Genomic DNA, 23,590 nt, shown 5'->3' with positions numbered 1-23,590 from the left:
ACCTCCTGAGTACCTGGTCCCGAATGAGGTGCCAAACCCCTCGCAATTCTGAGAACTGTCTCTTTTTACGAGCTCACAGTGAAACCTTTGTGACAAGACTGTTCATTAAACCTAGTCCTGAGCTTGCTGCACAGTTTTTTCACCTGGAAGGGGGCAAGAACTTGTAGAAATGAAAGCAGACGTTACTGGTGTGTAAAGAGAGAATTCCAGTTACCAACCTGGATGATCTGGGTTGACCCTTTTTCTCTCCCTGGTGGAGACCTAAAAGAAATTCTAACCATTCTAGAGTTTGATTTCTAAAGTCACTCCCAACTCCCCTGTGCTTTCAGTGAAACCAGCTCTGACTTTGCTCTGGCGTTAAATGTAGCTAACTGTCTGATGAGCCGGCTCTAGCTAACTGGTTCTTCAGCCTCTCCCCACACCCTCCCTTCAGGGGAAGGAGTTCCGGCTCTGCGTCCAGGCCCCTCATCACCCTCCAGGACACATGGTGGACACAGAGTGACTGTGAAAACAGCTGTGGGCTTAAGAATGTCCCTGCCCAGAAGCACATGAAAGCCTGGAAATCTTAAGACTTTGTGATCATTTGTTTCCGTTGACAGTTTAAACCACCCTGTAGCTACCTCCATCAAAGGTTGAAGGAGGCGGATGAGAGGCTCCATAGGAGTCGAAGACTGGATTGGGGCTGGGACCGGAGAGAAGGTCCTAGAAGGCTGCAGATGGCAACTCTCCCCACCCCAGTAGGAAGCCGGCTCCGTCCTCTGGGGTCAGGGTGGCAGGGAGATCAGCTGCCTCCTCTCCTGCCCCTTCCAGACCCCAACTCTGACTTAAATGCAACTTGAGCCCTGAGCTGCAGGAGGAAGGCATCTCCCTGCAAGCTTTCCTGGTCCTCTGCCTTTGTTTGCAGGGTCCACCCTCAAGGCTCTTCCTTGTCTCAAAAAGAAGCAAGGAAGGTGCGGAGAATGGTGCGTTTTCACCCCTCTCCCCCGGCCGTGGGCCCACTGGCAGCCCTCGCTGGACCTCGTCCCATCTCTGAATCAGGCACGGCTCACCCACACACTAATCCACGCTGCCTCCCAAAGAAAATACAGAAAAGTGGTAGATAAGAGGCCTCATTTGGTGGGAGCTTAGATTTCAGGCGCAGCGATGCTGGCTCGGTTCCCTGGAGATTTACAACAGCAGGTGCAGTGGAACCTTAGGCTGGGGCAGAGGGTGGTTTTTGTGTGTGTGGGGAGAGGGGGGGTGAGGGGTCTCATTTGATCTGTCTGCTACTGGGAAAAAAATACACTCCATTTGCTCTTCTGTTCTTTTAAGAAGCAAAGGGGATGAAAGGAACTTTAGGCCAATAAGCTTCCCTTTTGTTCTTCCTTTTTCTCAAATACATCAGACAGTGATTCCATGTTATTAACCACCGAGCTTTCCCAAAACTGTAAATAAAAAGACACGACTGTCCCTCCACACTTACAGATCTCCTGATAACAAGCTCACTGCAGCTGGGACTTGAGACACATAATGGAAAAGAAAAGACCGTCAGGCTCTGTAAAAGCTCCCGTAAGTGACTGTGGGAACAAGAGGCAGAGGCAGGCAGACGGTGACCGGAAGGCTTTCCGATGTGCCGGGACTCGGACTCAGGCCTCCATCATTCTCTCCAGATGGGCCTTAGCTGTAGCACAGGTTTGTGCAGTTAGCAGACAAGCCAGCCTGGAGTGACTTGTTCACTGTTACTTGGATAAGAAAGACTTTTCCCAGTGACACATCACAGCCAGAAACGGCATGTATTATCCCAGCCTGTCAATTTTATTGGCATTTCTCAAAGTACAACCTTATGTCTTAAAAATACCTCGTGGGCATTGGACGTTTGGTACTGTTTTTAACACCAGCAATAAGACCTGGACTAAGATTCAGACAGGAGCAGAAATAGTGCACCTTGATGTGGTCCTTCACAGCTTCCTTCTTTGCTGGCACCTCCAGAAAGCCTTCCAGGTGATCTTCTTGGGGTGGAGGGGGTGCTCTGGGCCTCTGCTGCAGCTGCATCAGGTAGAGCCTCTGCTCCCTCAGCATACAGGTACCTCTGCACTGGACAATACGGAGGGCAGAGTGTGGAGGTCACGAGGTACAGGGCTGGTTGCTGCTGGTGGCACATCAGGCACACTTCCCGGAGGACAGGCGGGATCAGCCTCCATCAGGTCTTGGAAGGACTTGCCGTGGAAGGAGCATCTGGGCTTCATTCCCATCTCTCTGAAATACCAGACTGGCTCATTGGTTCTGAAACTATGCACCAGGGGAACACTGTCCCCTGCTAAAATCAAATGATGGTAGTCCTTTGGCAAGGCAAAGAAAAATAGCGTAAGCGAATCAGATTCTTCCCACTGTACGTTTATATCATTCTGGGCTTCCTTTTCTTTGTTGCTGCCTCAGCTTTTGTAGCTCCCGGGAAAGGACAAGCAAGAAGCAGGCAAACACCAACATAAAAATTGCCTGCCGTGCTTAACTCGTGCCCATCCGCGGTGATGCCTTTCCCTGCACATCATACCGGTTTCTTCTCCCCTAGCTCAGAAAATGAGATCACCTGGAGTATCCTGTCCCAGTGTCCTAGAAGGGGCAGCACACCTCCCAGGTGCTCTGCCACCTGACAGCTTTTGAAAACAACCAGATGCAGGTAATCTCTCAAGTCAGCTCTGAGATGTCCTCCAGCAAACCATGTCAGGCTATTCACAACCACCAGAAATGTCAACACACTCTGAAAGGGGACAAGAGTATAAATGGCACATTTGTAATTCAGTAGAATTAATTCAACAGAATAAACACAGTCACCCTGTTGGGAAGTGCTCGCAGTGGGCTATGCCAGCTTTGAGAGCTCGTCTATGATTACTGTTGGAAGCTGTGTGTCACCCTCCTCGGGATGAGAATGGTTTGTGAACGTGAGCTCTGGCAGAAGTGGCTGTGTGGGCATTCACCTGTGGCAGGTTTCATTCCTGGAAAGGGGGACTCAGAGTCAAAATGACTTAAGAGCTGATCTTCCCATGGCAATAGCCCAATGAAAGGGATTATGTAAATGATCAAAAAGCAATGCCCACCTTCTTAAAGAAATCGCCTCAAAAATGGTTTTTCAGTTATCTTGAATGCTGAACTTCCAGATCTCCTTGTCCAAGTTGATTTAGATTGGTTTACTAGGATAACATAGTAACCAACATATAAAATTGTATTATTTAATGTGATAATATAGTATCACAAGTTTTACAAAGTCCTTGATGCCTTCCGTTATCTAACCACATAAAAGGTTAAGATAAAGGAACTATTTTGGTATACTTAGGGCAGTCAGAAAGCTACTTTGGAGAGAAATGTTTTGCAATAGTTGAGGCCGTTTCCTTGTTTGTGTGAGGATCCAGTGTTGTCCTTCTTGCTGCCTCCTCGGCACTTCCTGAAACAGCGCAGACGTTCGGGTTCAAGGGGCAGCTTGTCCCTCTGCCTGCGTCCCACATCCCGTCTCCTGCGCCTCACTGCCAACTCCGTCTTGCACCCTGCCATTTAAAATGCAAACTCCAAAGCATATTCCTGACAGTTTTCCTTCCTTTAGGCTTCCCACATGTTTTCTCACAAAAAGCCTCAGGGCTTGGGCTAGAATTCTGAGCAGTCACCTTTTCTCGTGACTGAACAAGCCCTTCTGTGTCCACACATCCCAGACCCACCTAATAATAAGATATCAGCTGTCATTTTGTCCTTGATTCAGCTGCTTTAGAAAACTGAATTTGCTGGAGGCTTAAAAAGTAGTGTGACCGGTTTTTGTTTCGTTACTTTTTTAAGATGATAGGTGATACGTTTAAAAGATTATATTATACATATGTGTTATAAAGCATAATTATATCCTAAACACCCATGAACCTATCACCCTCTCCCAGAGGTACTCACTTTACTGAAGCTTGTATTTATAACTCTTCCTGCTTAAAAAGTTTTTAGCTCATGTCCATGCATACCTAAACCATGTAGAGTTTAGTTTTTGCTTGTTAAAAAAAAAACACAGAATTTATGAGGCCAATTGAGGCTGCTCCTCTGCAGAAGCCTTTCTGGGAGGTGACCCGCTTAGCATGCAGGCTGCAGTTGCTCAGAACCAGCTGGGAGCTCTTTGTTTGAAATTTCCTGCGGAGGTAGTTTATCAGCTCCTCAAGAATTGGTGCTGTTGCTTTACAGCATGCTGGTCTGACTCAACTCCTTTTCCTGTCACTCCTCTATCGGCCCTATTCACTGATTTAAGGATTATTTAGTGGGTGCCTTTTGCAACCAGGCCCCCGGATGGAGATCAGCAGTGAACTGAGGAGAGACCCTGCTCCCGCTGAGGTTACTGCCATCCCTCCTCCTCTCCTCTTTGTCACTTGAGCGACAACTATAGGCCACAGGCTAGTACACTCCAAGACACTAAGCAGGAGTTAGGGAACCAAGGGGTCATGGGATCAGCGTGTACTGGGAGCCTGAGGGGAGACTTATGGAGGGACTTCGGGAAGTGGGCTGTCTTAGGTCCTTTGCGGCCTCACCTGGATATCTCTGACTCTGATTTTCTTTGTTGGGCCAGCTTCCCTCACATACTCATCCAAGCCCATGTCATTACCTCCATACCTGCCTAGGAGCCCCTGCCATGTGGGGTAGAGATCAGGACTCTGCAGTGAATGAGGGCATGAGCACTGTAACCCTGCAGTCTGGCCACTGAGACTTGATTCTTTTATATTAGAGGAACTTAAAAGTCACACAGCAGTAGTCATGGTGAGGTAGAGTACAGCATGGGGAATATAGTCAGTGCTATTCTATAACTATGTATGGTGTTAGATGGGTGTGAGATGTATCGAGATGATCATGTAGTAAGTTATGTAATATGTAATCACTGGGGCATACACCTGAAGCTGATATAATAATGTATGTCAACTGTAATTGAAAAATAAAAATGATTTTTAAAAAAAAGTCATGCTAGGTCATTAAACATTAGATTGCTGACACAGATACAAATTGCCTATGTAGTATAAATATGGAACCTTAAATATGTATATTTATTTATACATAATATAATATAAATGAATTTTATATATTATACTGGTATGTATTATATGTTCTCAACCAGTCTCCACATGAGCCATTCACCAGAACAACTGACATTTTACAACACCTCTGTGAAACAGAATGACTAACACAGAAACTCTGAGCCCTTGTGGCTCTAAAGCAATCTCTGTATGCCTGGGCACATCTGCTCTCTTGGGCTGAGTTGTGTGATTCCCAAGACTTTAGGGTTTGTTTCCAAACCTGCGTATGCCAGCTGTACTTGTTATTAAGTTGGAAACCTTAATTAAGTGTTCTTACACACTGATGAAATATGAATTCAAAAAGAAAATTGTTTCAGGGCAAAATAAATTGAAAGCTTTTGAAAGACTCACTAAAACATTTTAAAAATACTTTGAATTAGGTGTGAGAAGGTGATTGTGAAAATTTGTAGGAAGAAGTGTGTTAAATCTAAAAGAATTCTTGCTCAGACTGTGCTACAGTTGTCTTAAAAGTCTTGTTCTGTTCCACTTTAAATGAACTAAAATTGGAAATTCTACACAGTACATAATGAATTTAAAAAAAAACAAACACAAAAAACCCTCATCAGCAGACAATACTCAAAGAAAAGACCTTGGCCTTTTCTCAAAAGATTAGTGAAAAAATAGGCATTTATGTTTTACTTTTAAATAAAATTTCATATATCTACACATATATGTGTGTATATATGTGTGTGAGAGATCGATTTCCATGATCCCCATCTTTAAACGACTTCTCTACCTATTGGTCCCAAGCATATTTGAAAAGAGGGCTTTACTGTAGTTGTACTTATGGTCTGAGCAGCTCTGCACAACTCAGGAGTGGTTTTATACAGCCAACTTCCCTACAAACCTTAGATGTGACCACATTTGCTTGGGTTTATATGTTTTTTTATTTTGTTTTTATTTATCAAAAATTTATTGAGAGCCATGAGAAAAGACTCTCATCTTTAAAACAATGGTTTGAAAAGAGAGAAAAGGCTATGTCAGACCGCTGGATGGATGAGGGAGGTCACCACCTCCTGGTGCTCTGCCCTTTCTGGCCCAGTCACACTCCCAAGCTGACCTTTTCTCTAACTGCCCCAGGAGCCCATGGAGGTGGGGCCCCTGCCGCTGGGGGTTTGCGGAGAGGCAGGAAGGCAGGATGCAGGCTGGAAAGTGGGCCTGGTGTTTTCAGCCTCTGGACCAGTACAGAGAGGAGGAGGCCAGCCTGGGTAACGGGTCCAAATGAGAAAAGGGCCTCTTGACCACGCTCAAATGTTTTTTGATCCCAGTTCTTGTCAATCAGATGGGAGGGACCTATAGAACTGGGAGGAGAGCACTGTCACTAAATAGGGACACATTTCAGATCCCGTTTCAGCCATGCCCCTCAGCTTATTCAGCCATAGAAGCGACGTGCTTTCTGCTTGACCTGCTTGTGTGCTTGTCTGTATGTGCGTACCTGTGTGTGTGTGTGCGTGCGTGCCTGTGTGTGTGCGGATGTTGGAAGGCCATAGATGAGGGCTACTTTAGCTCCAGTCCAGACGAAGGCCTTGGACGCAGCCGCCTCCTGATCTGAGATACTTTGTTTTCCTTAATACCTAAGGAAGAAAACCAAACTTGTGGAACCAGACTGGAGTCAGAAGCCCAGCTTCATTTCAGCCATCCCAAGAGGATCGTCTAGCTATTCAGCTTTCTCTCCGTTTTAGCTTCATTGTTGCTGAAAGTGTGGGTCCCTACAGTGTACAAAACCATGGAAACCACTGTTCTCACAATGCTGAAGCAAAGGGACTTCAGTAAGTGGAGATGGGTGAGAAGGAGCGGAGAAAGGTAGGCACCGACACAGGAGCCCTATTTTGTTGCTCTGAGGAGTAACTGGACCCCTGCCCAAGAGATCCCCAAGCCCTGCAGAGAAAGAAATTGCAGGGGCATGAGTCATCCCCTGTTTTAGAAGAACACAGGGGTGTCCTATGGATTGGGGGGCCTCCCTTATCAAGAAGTAGGCAACTGAAGCACACAGATCATGCCTGGCTGAAGTCTAGGGTCAGCTTCTGGCTTACTATCTATTTAACCAAGTGGATTAAGTGAGAATTGACTGGAATTGTACACTTAGAGTTCCCTTACAAAACTCCGTTATCTCATAAGCTGGTTTAATGGAACAGGCTGGCAGGGCCTTATTAGAAGTAATTGAATATAGTGCCTTTCAGAGCAGGGACCCAAAGGAGAGTGTGCAGCCAGGCCTGTGAGACCTCACCCCTGTGTGGCCACAAAAGACGAGCCTGGGGTCTAGCTGCAAACCACACTGTTAGTGTCTACCCCCAGGGACAGGCCCAGGTCTTCCCAAGAAGAAAGGCACTCACTCCATTTTAAAAGCATTTCTTCAATACTTAGAGTGAATTAAATGTTTTATTAATCTTTTATGTATGTGGTCTTAGCCTACCTTCGTTTCCTTAGCATAGGAAAGAAAGCAGTTGGTTAACAGGACCAACTTGACTTAGGCTGTGAGGGTTTGAATCTTAGCTTTTCTACTTACTGGCTGAGTGACTTTGTGTTATTTAACTTCTCTATTTCTCAGTTTCCCCATCTACAAAATGGGAATGATAATGTTACCTACCTTGCTGGGTTTCTGTGGAGACTGAATGAGCTAATACATATAAACTTAGAACAGTGCTTAACATAAGTGAGTGTTCAGTGATTATAGCTTTCACTATTTCCACAGAAAAGACTTTGTTCCATTTCATAGCTTTTCTGCCCACCTCTTCTCTTAGCTATTGATAGCAGCATGAATTTGGAATGAGCAGCATTCACAGAGGAGTATCTGAATGAAGAAGGCAGTACACATGGAGGAGCTCGTGTCTATAATCAAGGGACATTTTGAACCCTGACTTTGCTAGGGATAGTGATGTGACCTTGCACAAGCCATTTGTCCTCTCTGGTCTACATTTCTAAAGTGTGTGTGTGTAACTTTCATTGCAGGGTTTGTTAAATGAATCTCATTTCTGCTTGGGGTGAAAATTGAGGTAATGATGAAAAATGCACAGACTGATGAAAACAGCCCGCTGTCCCAGAAACATGTTCATTGTAGAACATTTGCTTTAAGGATGCCAGACTCACTGGAAAGGGTTGATGTTTGAGCGTGAGTTGTCCTCATACAGTTAGTAACTGACTGTCTTTCAGGAAAGTTTTACTTTATTAGTGAATTTAGGACTTTTTCTTTTCCTTCCAGCAATTTCTTTGACAGTCTTATTTTTCTCTTGGGTTCCTTTGAGTTCACTTGCCAGTAATCTATAAACATTTTTATCAAACAGCCTGCGCCTCAGGTGACATAACTCCCTGCAATTATTATAGCCTTCACTTAATTCCAATGTATAAGCCACAGTTTCCATGTATACTCTCATCTCCAGTAACTTGTAATTCAGTGGATGACTCTGTTCCACTCAGCCTAATGGATGAACATCATATTTCCTTCCAAAGAAATTGAAGTAAACCATAGGAAAAACTGAATCAATATTTCTGTTCTCTAGAAAATTAATTACATTAAATTTTAAAAATATAACCTATTAGCTGAGTTGTGTTTTAGAGGAATTAAAACACTATGCATGGTATTAGAACTAGTGATGTTTTTATACCCTCTTTTATTTGAAAGAGCAGTGCATAATGTACAGCACTTAGATATAATTGATATAATTTTCCTGTATGTTAAATGGCTTAACCTGAGAGTTTAAGGAAAGAAGCCACATGAAAGAGTGAGAAGCTATAACCTTCCCAGGTTTCTTTCTTTTTTTTTTTTTTAAATATATCTTTATTGATTTCAGAGAGAGGAAAGGAGAAGGAGAGAAAGACATAGAAACATCAGTGATGAGAAAGTCATTGATCAAGCCCGCAACCCGGGCATGTGCCCTGACCGGGAATCGAACCCCAATCGCCTGGATCCTAGGTCGATGCTCAACCGCTGAGCCACACCTGGCCGGGCCCCAGGTTTCTTTTGGTTGGTTGTTGACTAAAACACAAGTTGATGAATCTCAGCTAGAGCTCCAACGCCAAGGGCCAGCTCAGTGTGATATCGATAGGTGTTCTGTACCTGTAGATCTCACGTTTCTTGCTTATGAACCTCTGTAAGAACCAGGAGGAAGTTTGGGACATGCTCCTGAGAAATGACACTTTTTTTTTTTCTTTTCACAAAGCTTGGCATAGAGTTCTGGGGAGTTCACATGAACTTCCTGAATTCCCTCATTGACTCCCACCCCTTCCACTGTAGTTCACTGAACACTGGAGGCTTCTTCTCACTGGGCTTGATCACACTTTGATTTTTTTAATGGCAATGAGTTGGACATTTCTGGAAACCAGGAGAAAAAAGACAGCTCAGAGGATTTTTAATGATACAATAAGAAATATATCTATTTGTCTTTGTCCCAGTTCCTACCACACAGCTCTTAAAACCCTTGGAATCCCGGAGTGATGAGAGTGACAAGTATGCTAATGGGATAACTGATGATTGGGGAACCCTAGATAGCTTCAGGATAGGGAAATGTCTGGTCACCAGAAAAACCAAGGCATGTTTAGAAAGTTGGAACTTTCAGCCCCAGCCCCCAGCCTCCAGAGGAGAAGGTCTACAGGTTGAGCTAATCACCAGTGGCCAATGATTTGATCAATAATGCCTATGTAATGCAACCTCCATAATAACCACTAAACAATAGGGTTTGAAGAGCTTCTGGGTTGGTTAACACAATGAAGTGCGGGGAAGGTGAAGCAGCTAATGAGGGCATGGAAGCTCCCCACTCCCGTTCCCATACTTTGTCCTGTGCATCTCTTTCATTTGGCTGCTCCTGAGTAACCTTCGTAATAAACACACAGGAGTAAGAAAAGTGCTTTCCTGAGTACTGTGAGCTGTTCTAGCAAATTCTTGAACCTGAGGAAGGGGTCATGGGAACCCTCAGTTGATAGCTGGTTGGTCAGATGTGCAGTTGAATCCTGGGACATGAATCTGGCATCTGCAGAGAGGGCAGTCTTGTGGGACTGAAACCTCGAACTGTGGAGTCTACACTGACCCTGCATAGTCATCATCAGAATTGAACTGAATTGTAGAGCACTGAGTTGGTATCTGGAGAGTTAGAGAATCATTTAGTGTGAGGGAAAAACATACATTTGGTATCAGAAGTGTTGTGAGTAAAAACAGTTCAGAATTGTGCCCACCCTTTAAGAGTTATTATATACAGTGTTCCACGGTTATTAAGAGTAGAGGCTCAGCTACTCATATCTGCCTTACTGCATCTGCAGCCTTTGGGTTCCTTCCTATGTACTCTATAGACACCCCTTTTTAGTTTAAGCTTGTTTGGATCTAGCTCTACTCCCTAAAAACGATTTCTCTCTTTATCAAACTCAACCAGGTCTCCTCAGTTCACACCCACTTGGATAGCTACAGACGTGAAGACAGATAATAAGCTGAGGATGTTGAGGATATGGAGAAATTAGAACTCTCTTACCCTGCTGGGGGGAATATAAAATTGTGCAGACACCTTGGAAAATGTTCTGGCAGTTCCTCCAAAGGTTAAACACAGAATTTCTAATTGACTCAGTAATTCTACCATTAGATATACACCCAATAGAATTGAAAGTGTATGTCTACACAAAAACTTGTAAAACTAGCATATTAGTAATAGCCAAAATGTGTAAACAACCCAAATGTCCACCAACTGATGATGAATGGATATATAAAATGTGGTATATCCATACAATGAATATTAGTCAGCAATAAAAAAATAATGAAGTACCAATACATGCTACATCTTGGATGAACCCTGAAATCATGATGCTAAGTGAAAGAAACCAGTTACAAAAGATCACATGTTTTATGCTTCCATGTATGTGAAATGTCCAAAAAAATAGGTAAATCCATGGAGAGAGAAAGCAGGGACTAGGGGTACAGGGAAATGGGGAGTTACAATTAATGGGTATGGAATTTCATACTGGGGTGATAAAACTGTTCTAACAATGATTGCGGCAATAATGATTTTACAACTATATGAGCATGCTAATAGCTATTGAGTTGTAAACTTTAAACAGGTTAATTGCATTATATGTGAACTCTGTGACAGTAAAACTGTTCCAAAAAAAATAATAATAAGAAGAATACAGGCTCTGGATCCAGGCTGCCTGTGTTCAAATGGCTGTGGAAGCTCTGGTGTCCCGAGACAAGGGGTTGGGTGCAAGGACTGCATTTGGAAAGATATCCCAGGAGGCAATCAGGAAGTAGGAAAGTGAGACAGGAGGAAGGAAAGCCAAAAGGGAGGCCTTGATGAGTGACTTACAGTTGTAGGCAACTGGGGCTCAGTCCTGCTGGGGTCCCTGGAAATGCTGTGGACACCACAATTCAGAATTGTTCTACCAAGAGAAGAGAAAGCTGGGCTGTTCCTATGAGTGCTGGCTCCCCAGCCTGCTCCACAGAAAGGCCAAACATGTTCCCACGACTGGAGAAGCCCTCAAACAGGTAGAGAGACACAAAGCCAAAGAGAGGGAAACAGAGGGAGAGAGACATCAGGTACTTGAGACAAGAACAGTCAGTACATGGGAACTGTTCCCCAAACCCACAGGTGACGTCAGGGTGACGGAGCAGATGCCGGCAGAGCATCGGCAGTACCTGCTGACCGGAGCATTACTCAACCCTCATCTTTAAACTGGGGAAATTATAGCTCCATCTCATATGAGTGATGTGAGGATTAAGAGTTAACGTGGTATTTAAGAGAGTCTAAAATGCCCATCTTGAATCTTTCTCTACTTTTTTAACTTCTGACTTACCCACAATCATTCCTCTTCTGAATGAGCTTCTAATAAGATAGAGAATACATTCAAGTATTAAAAGTTTCTAAAAGAAATAGAATCATCCCTGAGAGCAGTCTTCTTCTTAGGCCCCCTTTTGTGTCGCGCTGACTTTGAATGGCTGCCTTTCGAAATCCGCCACGTTTTGCTTTAGCACGTGAGGATGCCCGTCCCATCCCGCGAGTTCTGCTACAGAGAGCTCTGTACTGTCTCCTTCTCGCTGCTCCGTTTCGTGGGACCTGTTGGTGGAATTCAGGTGAGAGGGGTGCGTCGCAGCACTCTGCTTTCCTCTGTCTCCTGCTTGTGCTCTGAGGACGGGCACCCTGGGGAGCTTCCTCTCTGGGAAACCCCGCAGCCTGGGCATTGAAGGCAGCGGCTGCCATCCAGGCACTGCTGAGCTCCGCTTCTGCCCCAGGCAGTTACACTCAGCACATTTCATTGCTCGTGGGTGACTGAAGCAGCCCACTCAGTGAACTGCCGCGGGGGGACAAGGTATTGGGTTGAAAAACAAACCCCACCCAGGCCGATTGGGCTCAGTGCTTAAGTGCTGCCCTCACACGGAAGGGCCTCGGGCTCGATTCCAGTCAAGGGCACGCACCCCAGCTGCAGGCTCGATCCCTGGCCCTGTCAGGGTGGGTGCAGGGGCAACCAATCCATGTGTCTCTCTCACACCAACGTGGTGTTTTTTTCCTCTCTCTCTCTCTCCCTTTCACTCTCTCTGAAAAGCAGTGGAATAAATAGCCTCAGGTGAGGATTAAAAAAAAAAATTAAAACAAAAACAACTGTTATATCCAGTTCAAGCTGCCACGATTAAAACTTAAAGATTTGTTCACCCAAGAAAATACCTCTGTGTTGTTTCAGGCTGTGATTCTTCAGTTGACCTGACATTTCAGCAATCCAAAACCGCCGTGGACAAGCTCTTCACTTTGCTCCAGGATATTGCCGGAGCTCGGAGTCTCATGAAACAGTTCAAGTCTGTGTATGTTCCTGGAAACCATACCCACCAGGCAAGTGCATATGGTGTAAAGTAACCATTTAATCTGTGTTGCATTTTTAGGATTCAGAGACTGCAAGAAAAATTTCCATTTTTAACCTCTCTAAAATGAGGCAATTTGCTCTAGATGAACTCCAAGTCCCTTTCCAGTTCACAGTTCTGGGTTCCCCTGAATCTAAAAAGCATCTGGATTCATTTGTGCAGCAGGCTTGATGTAGTGAGGTGAGCACTGGATTGGGACAGTCGCCGCTTTATAACCGTGGCTCTGTCACAGTCTTAGTCTGTAACCTTAGGCAAGTCCCTTCCCTTCTTTGGCTCCAGTTTCTACAGGTGCCAGATGAGGGGCTGGCCTTGGATGATTCCCAAGTTTCTGGGTCTAAGCAGTCCATAAGCATTTTGAACAATTAGAATAATAAAATTACCTAATAGTATTATGACAGTGAAAAAAGAGAGTTTGTGATAGCAAAAGCATTTATTTAAAATTGCCCCACTGCTCTCTGAGGGGGCCGGAGGGGGGGTGGTATTTGACTAGTGAATAGGAAGATGGTAAGAGAATCCATGAATAATGGAGTAATTACTCTGTAAAAACTCAGCAGGGAGGAACCATAGACCCAAAGGGAAGCTTAAGGAGTGAAGAAAGACTGGAGGCATCAGGGCTGGGCAGTCTCTGTTGGGTGAGGAAGGAGACAGCACTCAGGCTCCTGGTGGCCAAAACGAGCTTTCAGGAAAGAACAGGTACTTCTGATGGAACAGGTCATTCAGTTTTGCTGTGAGGTATGTGAAGGAACCCCCTCCTCCTTCTCCCCATGAAATCTTCACCAAAATCTACTCCATTTGCTAAGGCTTTGGAGAGCTAAATGTCTTGTTAGTGAGGACTATGACATAGTGAGGGGTTGACTTCAGGATACTGACCTTTTAAGGCAGGCATGTTCTCAAGAGCGAGGTTACCACCACAGCCTAGCAAAACTAGGCTCTTCCTCCCATGTATTTGTAGAGTAACTGATACTTAAAGAGCACTCCTGCACTCAGTGTTTCCTTTCCTTCTCAGGACAAGTAAGCCAGAGACTATTGTTATCCCGGGACTTGCCTCAGGCACACAGGTGAGGAGGGCCAGGTGCCAGGACTTTGCCACAAATACAAAATCTCCTTCCCTGCTGTACCGTGGTTTTCACGGAGGCTATAGAAATAGTCATCAGCGGTGCTGGTGGGCATCTGAAATCACCCACCAAGATATAAAAGACCTTAGAAACTGGCCCTCAACTTAGAAACACAGATTCCCATCCTTTATGCAGTGATCTAAAACACCTCTTCCACAAATACAGATAAAGTCACTCATCATTAATTATATGTCTTTTTGCCATTAAAAAATAGCAATCTTAAACACTAGGGTATGGACTAGTTCTACAAGACATGATAGAACTGGTGATATATGATGATATTTAGACCAAAGAATGTCGAAGTAAATGGCTGCTATAGTTGGCAAAGAGAAAACAAATCACTAAATTAATGAGGTCTTTTCACTGTTATGATCATCATGGTGATTGATTTGGCCAACTTCACATAAATATGCATTCACTATAAATCTGAGGCATGGTGAGGACAATGATAAGTTTCATAGACTTCATCTCCAGACCTCAGAGCCCTGTCCTGCAGCCATGGCCTTTGGAAAGTGAGCTTTCCCCTTGCTGCATATACCCTAAATGTCGGTGAGCAGGACATGGGGACAAGAAGGAGGGGGGCAGTGTGTGTGTGTCTGTATCTCGGAAGATTAAATAAATAATGATACAGACACAGTGGAATGTGGGGCAACCATTAAAATGAATGGGATGGATCTGAATGTTCTGAACAGAGATTGTACTTGAACCCATGTCTCAGGCTCTGCCTCTCAGGGAATTCTAACTAAAACAGAGGTACATGATATATGATGTGAAAGAAATACATGTTGTAGATCAATCTATAAAGGATTCTCCTATTTTGGTTTAAAAATGATAAGCATATGGATGTGTATATTTAGTCAGTCTTTATATTTTTGTGGAAAAGTTTAGAATGCTTACTTTGGTGAGGGATGGGAAGGGTTGGATGGACAAAGAGGACCTCTGACTTCTTGCTCTATATTTACATATATCCAGAAAAAGGTTCTGATGGGATTATGGTAAATTTTACCTATTTTGGTTTTTGAATATTTTTCAAATTTAAAGAAGCTTTAAATCACAGAGGTAAGCCCTATGAGGACAAACTAATCTGGTTTGTTCACTGCCATATCCTCAGTGACTGAAGGGGTACCTTGCTCATAGTAGATGCTTAATAAATATTTGTTGGGTGCACCTTGTATGCAATACATATATCTTTATTACATATCAGAGGATTTGATGGGACACAAAGTGTGTGTAATTAGAAAGGAAAACGTCCAGACCAGAATCGGCATCCAGTTGTGTCTAGTTTTGAAGACAGGTCTTGGCTGGGCAACTTTCTATCCATTTCTCCTCCCAATCTGGTCCTCAGTCCTGTGGCTCCAGGGAAAATGTGTGCTTTCTGCCTAGCTCCGTGCTATTCCTGCACAGAAGCGAGTTGAGATGTCCTGGGGTCCCTGGAACACCTGCGAGAGCACTAGACCTGGTCTGGCCCTGGCTTCCTGTTCCAGCTCTGAGCAGTGCTGCCCATCTGGGCTTTCCCCTGGGTCTCAGGGCTCCTACTAGGCCCCCCCTCCCCAGCCGCCTGCTCTGATGCACACAAGCTGCCTCTCAGAGCCACTCCTGTTTCCTTTGTTTGCACTAGAAGCACCTCTTATTTCATCCTTTAGCCCTTTAGGAAAACTTGTCAGTCACAGCTCGGATGCAGACAGCAGATATCCCTCTCATCATTTCAAGGAGACCATGATTTCATATAAAGAATTAAGTACATATAAAATCTCTGGAAGCCCCTGAGGAATGGGATCTAGACTGGGCTTCCAGAAATGAGTCCAGAACATCGGCACAGACCTGGCCCTCCAAGGGAACCGGCACCTCTGCCGCAGTCAGGAAAGTGGGTGAGGGGGACCAGGAGGCTGCCATAGCAGCTCCTGACTGAAGGAGCACACCACCCAAGCTGGAGACCGCATCTGTGTTTGCTCACCGTGCTATCTGCAGAGCCCAGCTTTTGGGTTCATAGCCGATCTCTGCCCCCTACTAGCTCTGTTGCCTTGGCAAGTTACTACACCTCTCTGTGCCCGGTTCCTCCTCTGTAAGGAGGAGCTATTAATGATATTAGCTCCCTATCCAGATGCTCTAAGGATTAGGTGAGTTAATACATGTAAAGCTCTCAGGACAGGAGCTGACACACAGCCCCACGTAAGCATTTGCTGTACAGGACAAAATAGGCCTCTTTGTCCTCTTTGGTAGCATTTCGTCTTTCCCTTTGCTAAGGAGATGGGCTACACAGAAAGGGTGTCACCCTCAAGCTGACTGTCCTGGTAGCTGCTGTACATGCTAAGGGTTGATTGGTAACACCAGTGTGTTTGCAAAGGTTGTGTTTGTTCATAGAATGTTGACTGGAAACCTAAGCCCCAGTTTTGCTTGTGCAGCAAGTCTTCTCATGCTTTCATTTCTTGCTGAAACTGTTCAATTTAAAGGGAGGTCCCCCCCTTTCCCCAGTGCCACAGTGTTTGATGTGCTGCAGTCCCTCAGCAGCGGCAGCAGGAGGGTATTAGGCAGATGTCTCAGGGCCAGGAACTTACGAGCCCTTTCAGAAAAAAAGACTGTATTGCTCTTGCACCACTTGCTTTGGCAGAGGTCTCAAAATGCTGGGCTGTGCTAGAGAAAACTTTCCACAGATGCGTACTGTCTCTTGTGCCTCTGGCATGTAGAACAAGGCCATTGAGAACCAGCCTTGCCCACGGAGGTTGATTCATCTTGTGCCTGGTGAAATGTGGCTCTCTGAACAGCCTGTAGGCCAATCTCTGTCAACAGTCCCCAGCCCTGGCCACCAGCTGTTCTTTTCCAAGTGCTAAACTCTGTCCTTCCTCCCGATTCTAACTGCCTAACCCCAGGCCTGCTAGTGTTCTTTCTAAAAGAATTGGCATGAGACAGGACTAAACTGGGGTCTAGGAAATTGGCTCTGTTCTTTAGTCTGCTTCTAAATGCCTTTGTGAACTCAGGCACATTCGTTGATAGCTTTGGGCTTTGGTTTCCACATATTGAAGTTAACAGACTATACTAAAAAAATTTTAAAGTAATCTGCTTCTACTTGAAGGATGGATGGATGGATGGATGCATGAACAGATAGACAGATGAACTCTTTTTTAATCTGCGGCACAAACCATTTCCTTTAAGAACATGAAAGGAGAAAAACATCTGTGCTAATATAGCAAAAAATAAAAATAAATAAACCATGGAATAGCCAAAGCCATGAGCAGTTTTGAGCAGATGTTCATTTGCATTGACACAAAATTAATATTCTCTCTACAAGTCTGGTTTTCCTGAGAAGTTGTTTGTTGAGAGTCAGTTTTGCAGAAAAGGGAGAAGCATCTTCAGGAGCAGAACTGAGGGAGTCCGTGGCTGCACCAACTCCAGCCAGCTAATCCCAGGTCAGCTGCCCTGACTGATGGGATGTGGCTGTGGCAACAACTCAGGTTTTCCTGGAAACTGGTATCTTGGGCCATCTTTAATGTGCACCAAATTCAAGAAGGTATTGGAGTTAAACTAGTTTCTCAAAATTACTCTGACATGTACTGGCAGAAACTGCTGCTCTACTCAATACTTTTCTTTAAGAGCTAGAATCAGGGCAATAAAAGGGTCTTTTAGACCTAATCACATATTTTCTCCATCACAAAACAATAACGAAGGGTATAGACATAAATATTTTTCATGTTTTATTTAAATATTGCATTTTTAAAAGCCCATCTTGTCCTGGAAGAGATACTGGCCATTTAAAGAAAAAAAGAGAGAGTTTCTGGTATAATATCAATTTTTGAAACTAACTGTTTCACATGTAATACGCATCAGGAGGTCGCTTTGGGCTCTAGCAAACCTTCAGGCAGCCTCTGGATACTGACATATAGGGTCATATTTTCATGCCCTTAAGCAGCTTTGCCTTTGTGGCCCCCTTCCTCTATAAAAATAAAAAATATCAAAAATTTTATTATACAATTGCATTGGTATAGAGATAAATATATGAATATTATATATCAAAACATTTTCACTTCCTAAAAGCTAATTTTCTTCTTCTGATTGTAAAAGAAACTACTTCATTTTCATGGGTCCCTAAGAGTCTCATGGGTCCTAGGCAGGCTCTATGTGTTGTGTGCCTGATGGGAAGTCAGCTCTGTGGTCATAACCCCCACTTGACTTCTCTGCCCAGGACAGGAACATAGTTTGCCATTGGGAAGCAGCGGGCATTTTTCTGCCCTGGAGTAGTCCTTGTAGCCACTGCTGTTTAGTTTGGTCCCAAGGTGACAGCTCAGGAGTACAGGAACCGGACTCACATGGGGGTGGGGGTCGGGAGGCAGTTCCCTGTTTTAGAGGCCGCATCTTCTAGAGCAGCCAGTTTCTCTGGAACAATTGCACAGGTGTGCCCTCCACGGTTGCTCCAAGGAACGTGCCCAGTTATGCCAGTCGTATAAGAGTCATCATGCTCAGAGAAGCCCAAGGTCTGGCTCCCTATCCAGCATTTATAGTCCTCCCGGCCTAATGCAGTTCACCAAGTGGGGCCATTTTCATCATAAGCAGCGCGCCTGGCTAGAGTTGGACATTCCTCCCTTATCAGGTTTCCAGGGAGACAGAGCTAAAAAGTTAGCCAAAGGTCAAATTCTTATGCAGAAGGGAAAGGGGCTTAATAATACTTTGCCTACGACGTGCAACTTGCCAGTTGTTAAGGGAATAATTATATGAATGTTTCAGTCCAGACTTTACGGTGTGTCTGTGGCAGGGACAATGCTGTATGAACCCCAAACTCCACTTCTTTTTCCTCCTGGGCACAGTTAGGCCACATTTTCCAGGTTCCCTTGCAGGTAAATGTAGGTTTGTGACTAATTCTGGCCAATGAATTCTGGTAGAAGCAATACAGGTCACCTTTGGGCACAGCCCTAAAATCTCTCTGGAAACCCTCCATACTCTTTCCTCGGGCTGCGGTGTGGGACTCGGGTGCCTGAGGGAATGGAAGAGCCACTCCACAGCAGGAACCTGGTGTCTGAGTGATTGTGTCTTACCAGCGAGACAAGGAAAGGATGCATTTGTCTGGGCCTTTAATTCCTCTTGCCCTCCCCCCCAAAAAAGGTGAACTGGCAGAGAATGTTTGATTAGGAAAGTTAAATTACTATAGTTAACCCTCATAATGTTGAGACAAACTACACAACTAATCTCCTCTCTGGCTCTTTCTAACATGTGAGGGAAACTTTGAGCAGGGCACTGGGGAGGACATCCGCGTCCCCTATCACCACCTTCTCTGTGGTCCTTTCTCAGAGGTGGGTAGCTTCTGGCTGAATAGAAGATTCCATGACAGTCTGAGCTTTCTCATCTGAGAAGCCACTGCCAAAGCAGTTCGTTCCCGTCAGATTTCAGTGACAGGACCTAGGGCACAAAGCAATCCGAACTAAGTGGCTGAGAGGAAGGAGCCAAAGGTTCTCATCATTAAAACCCTAAATAGAATATCAAAGAAACGTGTTTGCTGAGAAGTCACAGAACAAGTACTGCTTTGTACCTGAGCGAGTCTTTTCCAAATCGTGCTTATTAAATGCACACTGTTACTTAGTTGTTCTGTGCCCAGTTGTTTTGATAAAGAATTTAGAGGTCTTTTCTACCTTGTAGTTGACTGGGAAAACCTGTCACCATCTTTTTAAATTAATAATACTTATATTATTTAGTGTGCTTTTGGGTACAGGTAAAAATGGAAAAAAGAAAAAAATCTCAAACTGGCTTAAAAAAGAAAGATAATTTATTGGATCCTATGACTTAAACGTCCAAAGAAGGGACAGCTTCAAGTGGAGAGGGGCCATTGCTGGGGCAATGCTGGCAGGGAGAGCACCTAAATGGGGAGAAGCAAGTTCCCTCCTGCTCTTTCTGCCTTCCAGTCTCCCCCTAGTGCCCCTACTGGCAGAGTCTCAGGTACCAGATTTCAAAGCACAGATGTTTGCAGAGCCTCAGCCCAGCATCAGAGAACTGAGTATATAAGGGCAGAGGCGAAAGTGAGAGACAGTAGCGTAATAACTACATCTCTCTATGGAAAATGATGCTTCAGATGGCTGTTATATGAAAAGATAAGTAGAGGGAATGCAGCCCAGAAATGTAAGAAATGAGAATTTGAGTTCTGGCTAAGAAAGATTTCAGAGGCAAGACTCAAGCTATAAGAGAAAGTTTATTGAGAAAGTCACAGAGGTGGAAGAAACAGGCTCAGGAAACAAGTTACAGAGGTTACAGAGGCAAAAGAAGGGCCCTTAGCACTTAAGAGAGAGGAGTAAAGGTAACGTGCCTGGTGGGAAGAGAAGGGGGCTGGAAAGTTGCGGTGTGCTCCTGAGAGGGAGGGTACGCTGGGGCCTCTGTCCTAAGACTTTTAAGGGCTGGGATTTTAGGGGAGGGTCTCAATAGAATATTCATCAGCTCTCCAGGATGTGGTCTCCACTGATTGGTTGGCACCAGGGCAGGGGGTCATTAGTTAATGCAGCTGGTACTGATGTCAGCCATGGGGTCGATTGTCTGGTTTTGCTGCTTTTCTGGGCCTGGAGCCGAAACACAACTGAGGCCTAGATGTATTTGATACGGGTGAGGACCTCATTGTCCTGGGGGCTTACTGCGTACAGGAGTGGTCATGTAAAGGCCTGCATGGAAGTCAAGTGAGGCCACTCTCCGGCCCCTTGCTTCTCCTCTAAGGGGGTCTACCACATGACTAGCGGCATGCCAGGAGAGGAAAGGGGAGGGGACGATCTGAACCGCATGACCAGCGATATGCTAGGGGAGGAAAGGTCACCCTGGGGGCAAGGGAGGTCCTTATTTTCCCAGTTTTGCCCACTGCTAGGCCACACGGGGCTTCCTGCCCTGGTGACCTCCTGTACCTGGTCCATCGTCCTTGCTCTGCTCATGTCTGTCTAACTGCCTACCCCATCTGGAGCACTGAGAATAGTGCTGTGGCCCCAGTGCACTGTCCCCTGCACGGAGGAGGTGCAGAGTGCAATGTTTTAGCTGGATTACACAACCACCTTATTCCTGTGTCTGAGCTTCCTTCAGGATTGTCACTCCCTTCTCAAAGAAGGTGTTTCCAGTGGAGAGGAACTACTTTTTTGTTGTCTTTTGTAGGTTGGAGGGCATACTCTCTCTTCTCTTAAATGTGACAGCTTAGGTCTATTTCTCTGTGATTCTATTCAAAGTTATTCTACACAAGTGGTCTTTTCTATATAGGCTAATAAATAACTGTAAGGTTCTGGATGGAAGAAATGGCCTTTTATTTCTTTATATTCCCCTGGTGATTTGCATCAGAATTTCATTCAGTTGCAACTAACAGAGAGCTGAAAAATAATGGTGTAAACATATCTGAATTTGTATTGTCGTTTAAGGTCCTGATTTAGTCTGTACAGGCTATGGCGATGGTGGCTCTGCCAGTCACCCCAGACCAGGGTTCCCTCCAGCTCTCTGCTCCAGCATGTCTAGAGTAGCCCTGCTTTCACCATGGCTGCTGGAGCTCCAGCTGTCACTTCCATGCTCCAGGCATCAGAACAGAGAAAGGAGGAAAGCTTCTCCTTCCCTTTTAAAAAGAAGACCTCTGAAAATCCTAGTCCCCTTCTACTTACATCTCATTGCCCAGAATGCAGTTGCATAGCCATGCCCAGCTGCAAGGAAGACTGGAGAATGAACTCTTTTAGCTACTTAATAATGGGCCTGCGAAAAATCGGATTCTACTACTAAGGAAGAAGTCAGTGAGTTTTTTATGATAATGCTGGTAAAGAATTGGCCAAAAGACTCCTCCTCAGGAGAGTTTAAAGAGATTAGAGCTTAAATCTAAGAGGTTAAATGTCCAGAAAGGCTGAGATGATAGAAGGGCCCTCGAGACAGTTTACTCAGGGAAGAGGGTTTGTAGAATTCAAGGGCATTCCATGACCTTCATTATTTTTTTGACATTGAAAGTATTTCTTGGATTACATTATTATTCCAGAAGTATACCTGTTAATTTCAGGAATTTTGGAAAAAGAAGAAAATAATGTCCCCTACTCCAAGAACCTAGAGATAGGTTAACATTTGACGCGCTCCACTCTGTTCTCTTGCATGCATAATCTGTTAATTTTTAACAAGTCAAAAAATCCTCTTGCTGTTTGTAGTGGTGTTTTAACTCTGTTTTTAAAAAGCAATACATTGAAAAGTTTTTCTTCCACCTTCGTCCCTTATCCAGGCTCCTGCCCCATGATCACTGCTCATGGCAGTCTGTATATCACAGCAGTTTATTTTTTACGTGTTCCAACAAATACAAACTGTCATATTCCCTGTGACACATTTACACAAGTGCCAGCCCATCATACACACTGTTCCTCACCTTGTTTTTTTCACTCGCACTTCATTCAGCACCTTGCTTTTTGCCTGCTCAACACAGAGCTCCCTCCTCACTTTCATAGCATCCCTTCCTGTGGATGAGTCCCATTTATTCAACAGCTCCCTATTGATGGGCACTTGAGTTGTTTCCAATCTTTTGCTATTACAAACAATAAACATACTTTTATGAGTCTCATTTACATATATTAGCATGTTTATAGGATAAATTCCTATAAGTGGAATTGCCAGGTCAAATGCATTTGTAATTTTGATAGATATAGCCAAATTGCTCTCCACTCTAATTGTAGCACTTTACCCTCCCATCAGCAATATATGAGAGTTTCAGTTTCTCCATGGCCTCATCGAAAGTGTATTTTCAAACCTCTAGATTGTTGCCTGTATGGTAACTTTTTTATTGTTAATCCTCACCCAAGGATATTTTTTCATTGATTTTTTTGAGAGAATGGAAGAGAGGGCTGAAGAGGGAGAGAGAGGGGGAGAGAGGGAGAGAGAGAGAGAGAGAGAGGGAGAGGGAGAGGGAGAGGGAGAGGGAGAGGGAGAGGGAGAGGGAGAGGGAGAGGGAGAGGGAGAGGGAGAGGGAGAGGGAGAGGGAGAGGGAGAGGGAGAGGGAGAGGGAGAGGGAGAGGGAGAGGGAGGGAAGGGGGGGGACATCGATGTAGGAGAGATACATCAGCTGGTTGCCTCCTGCATGTGCCCCAACTGGGGCCAGGGATCGAACCTGCAACCGAGGTAAGTGCCCTTGATTGGGAATAAAACCCACCACCCTTCAGTGTGTGGGCTGACACTCCAACCACTGAGCCACACTGCCCAGGGCTGTATGATAATGTTTCAAAGTCTGTCTTGATATAGTTTTATTATGAGAAAAGTTGACTCATTTTGTGTGTGTGTGTGTGTGTGTGTGTGTGTGCGCGCGCATTTTAATTTCTATCTTACCGGCGTTCCTGCCCAGTGCTTTACTTTTCAAAAGCATTAACCTGTGAGATTGATCTCTGGGAATGCAATGGTCATTTGATTAAGAAACATAAGAAGGCTGCACCCCTCAACTGAACAGTTGCTATTTTTCCCTGCATCTTATCCCTAACAGATGCACCAGTTGCATTCTAAACAATTGTTTATGATTTTGATAGTTTCTACCCTGATTTATTTCTAAGATATTTTAGGTAGGAAAACAGGGATAAAGGGAAAATACAAGTAAAAAAAAAGAAATGACAGTGAGAAAAGCATGATGAAGCCAGAGA

General features: G+C 44.6%; 1 protein-coding gene across 1 annotated transcript in view; it reads left to right on the top strand.

Moving 5' to 3' along the window:
• SCFD2 (sec1 family domain containing 2) overlaps positions 1 to 23,590 on the top strand; it is a 287,290-nt gene that overhangs the window by 234,067 nt on the left and 29,633 nt on the right. Inside the window, exon 6 of the mRNA XM_081158799.1 lies at positions 12,714 to 12,859. Coding sequence (XP_081014925.1) covers positions 12,714 to 12,859 — 146 coding nt within the window. The remainder of the gene's footprint in view (positions 1 to 12,713; positions 12,860 to 23,590) is intronic.

The sequence above is a fragment of the Miniopterus schreibersii genome, assembly GCF_964146895.1.
Source record: "Miniopterus schreibersii genome assembly, chromosome: 1".
In the NCBI taxonomy this organism is placed as follows: domain Eukaryota; kingdom Metazoa; phylum Chordata; class Mammalia; order Chiroptera; family Miniopteridae; genus Miniopterus; species Miniopterus schreibersii.
The sequence above is the reverse complement of the archived record's forward strand: the minus strand, read 5'-3'. Positions and strand labels throughout refer to the sequence as shown.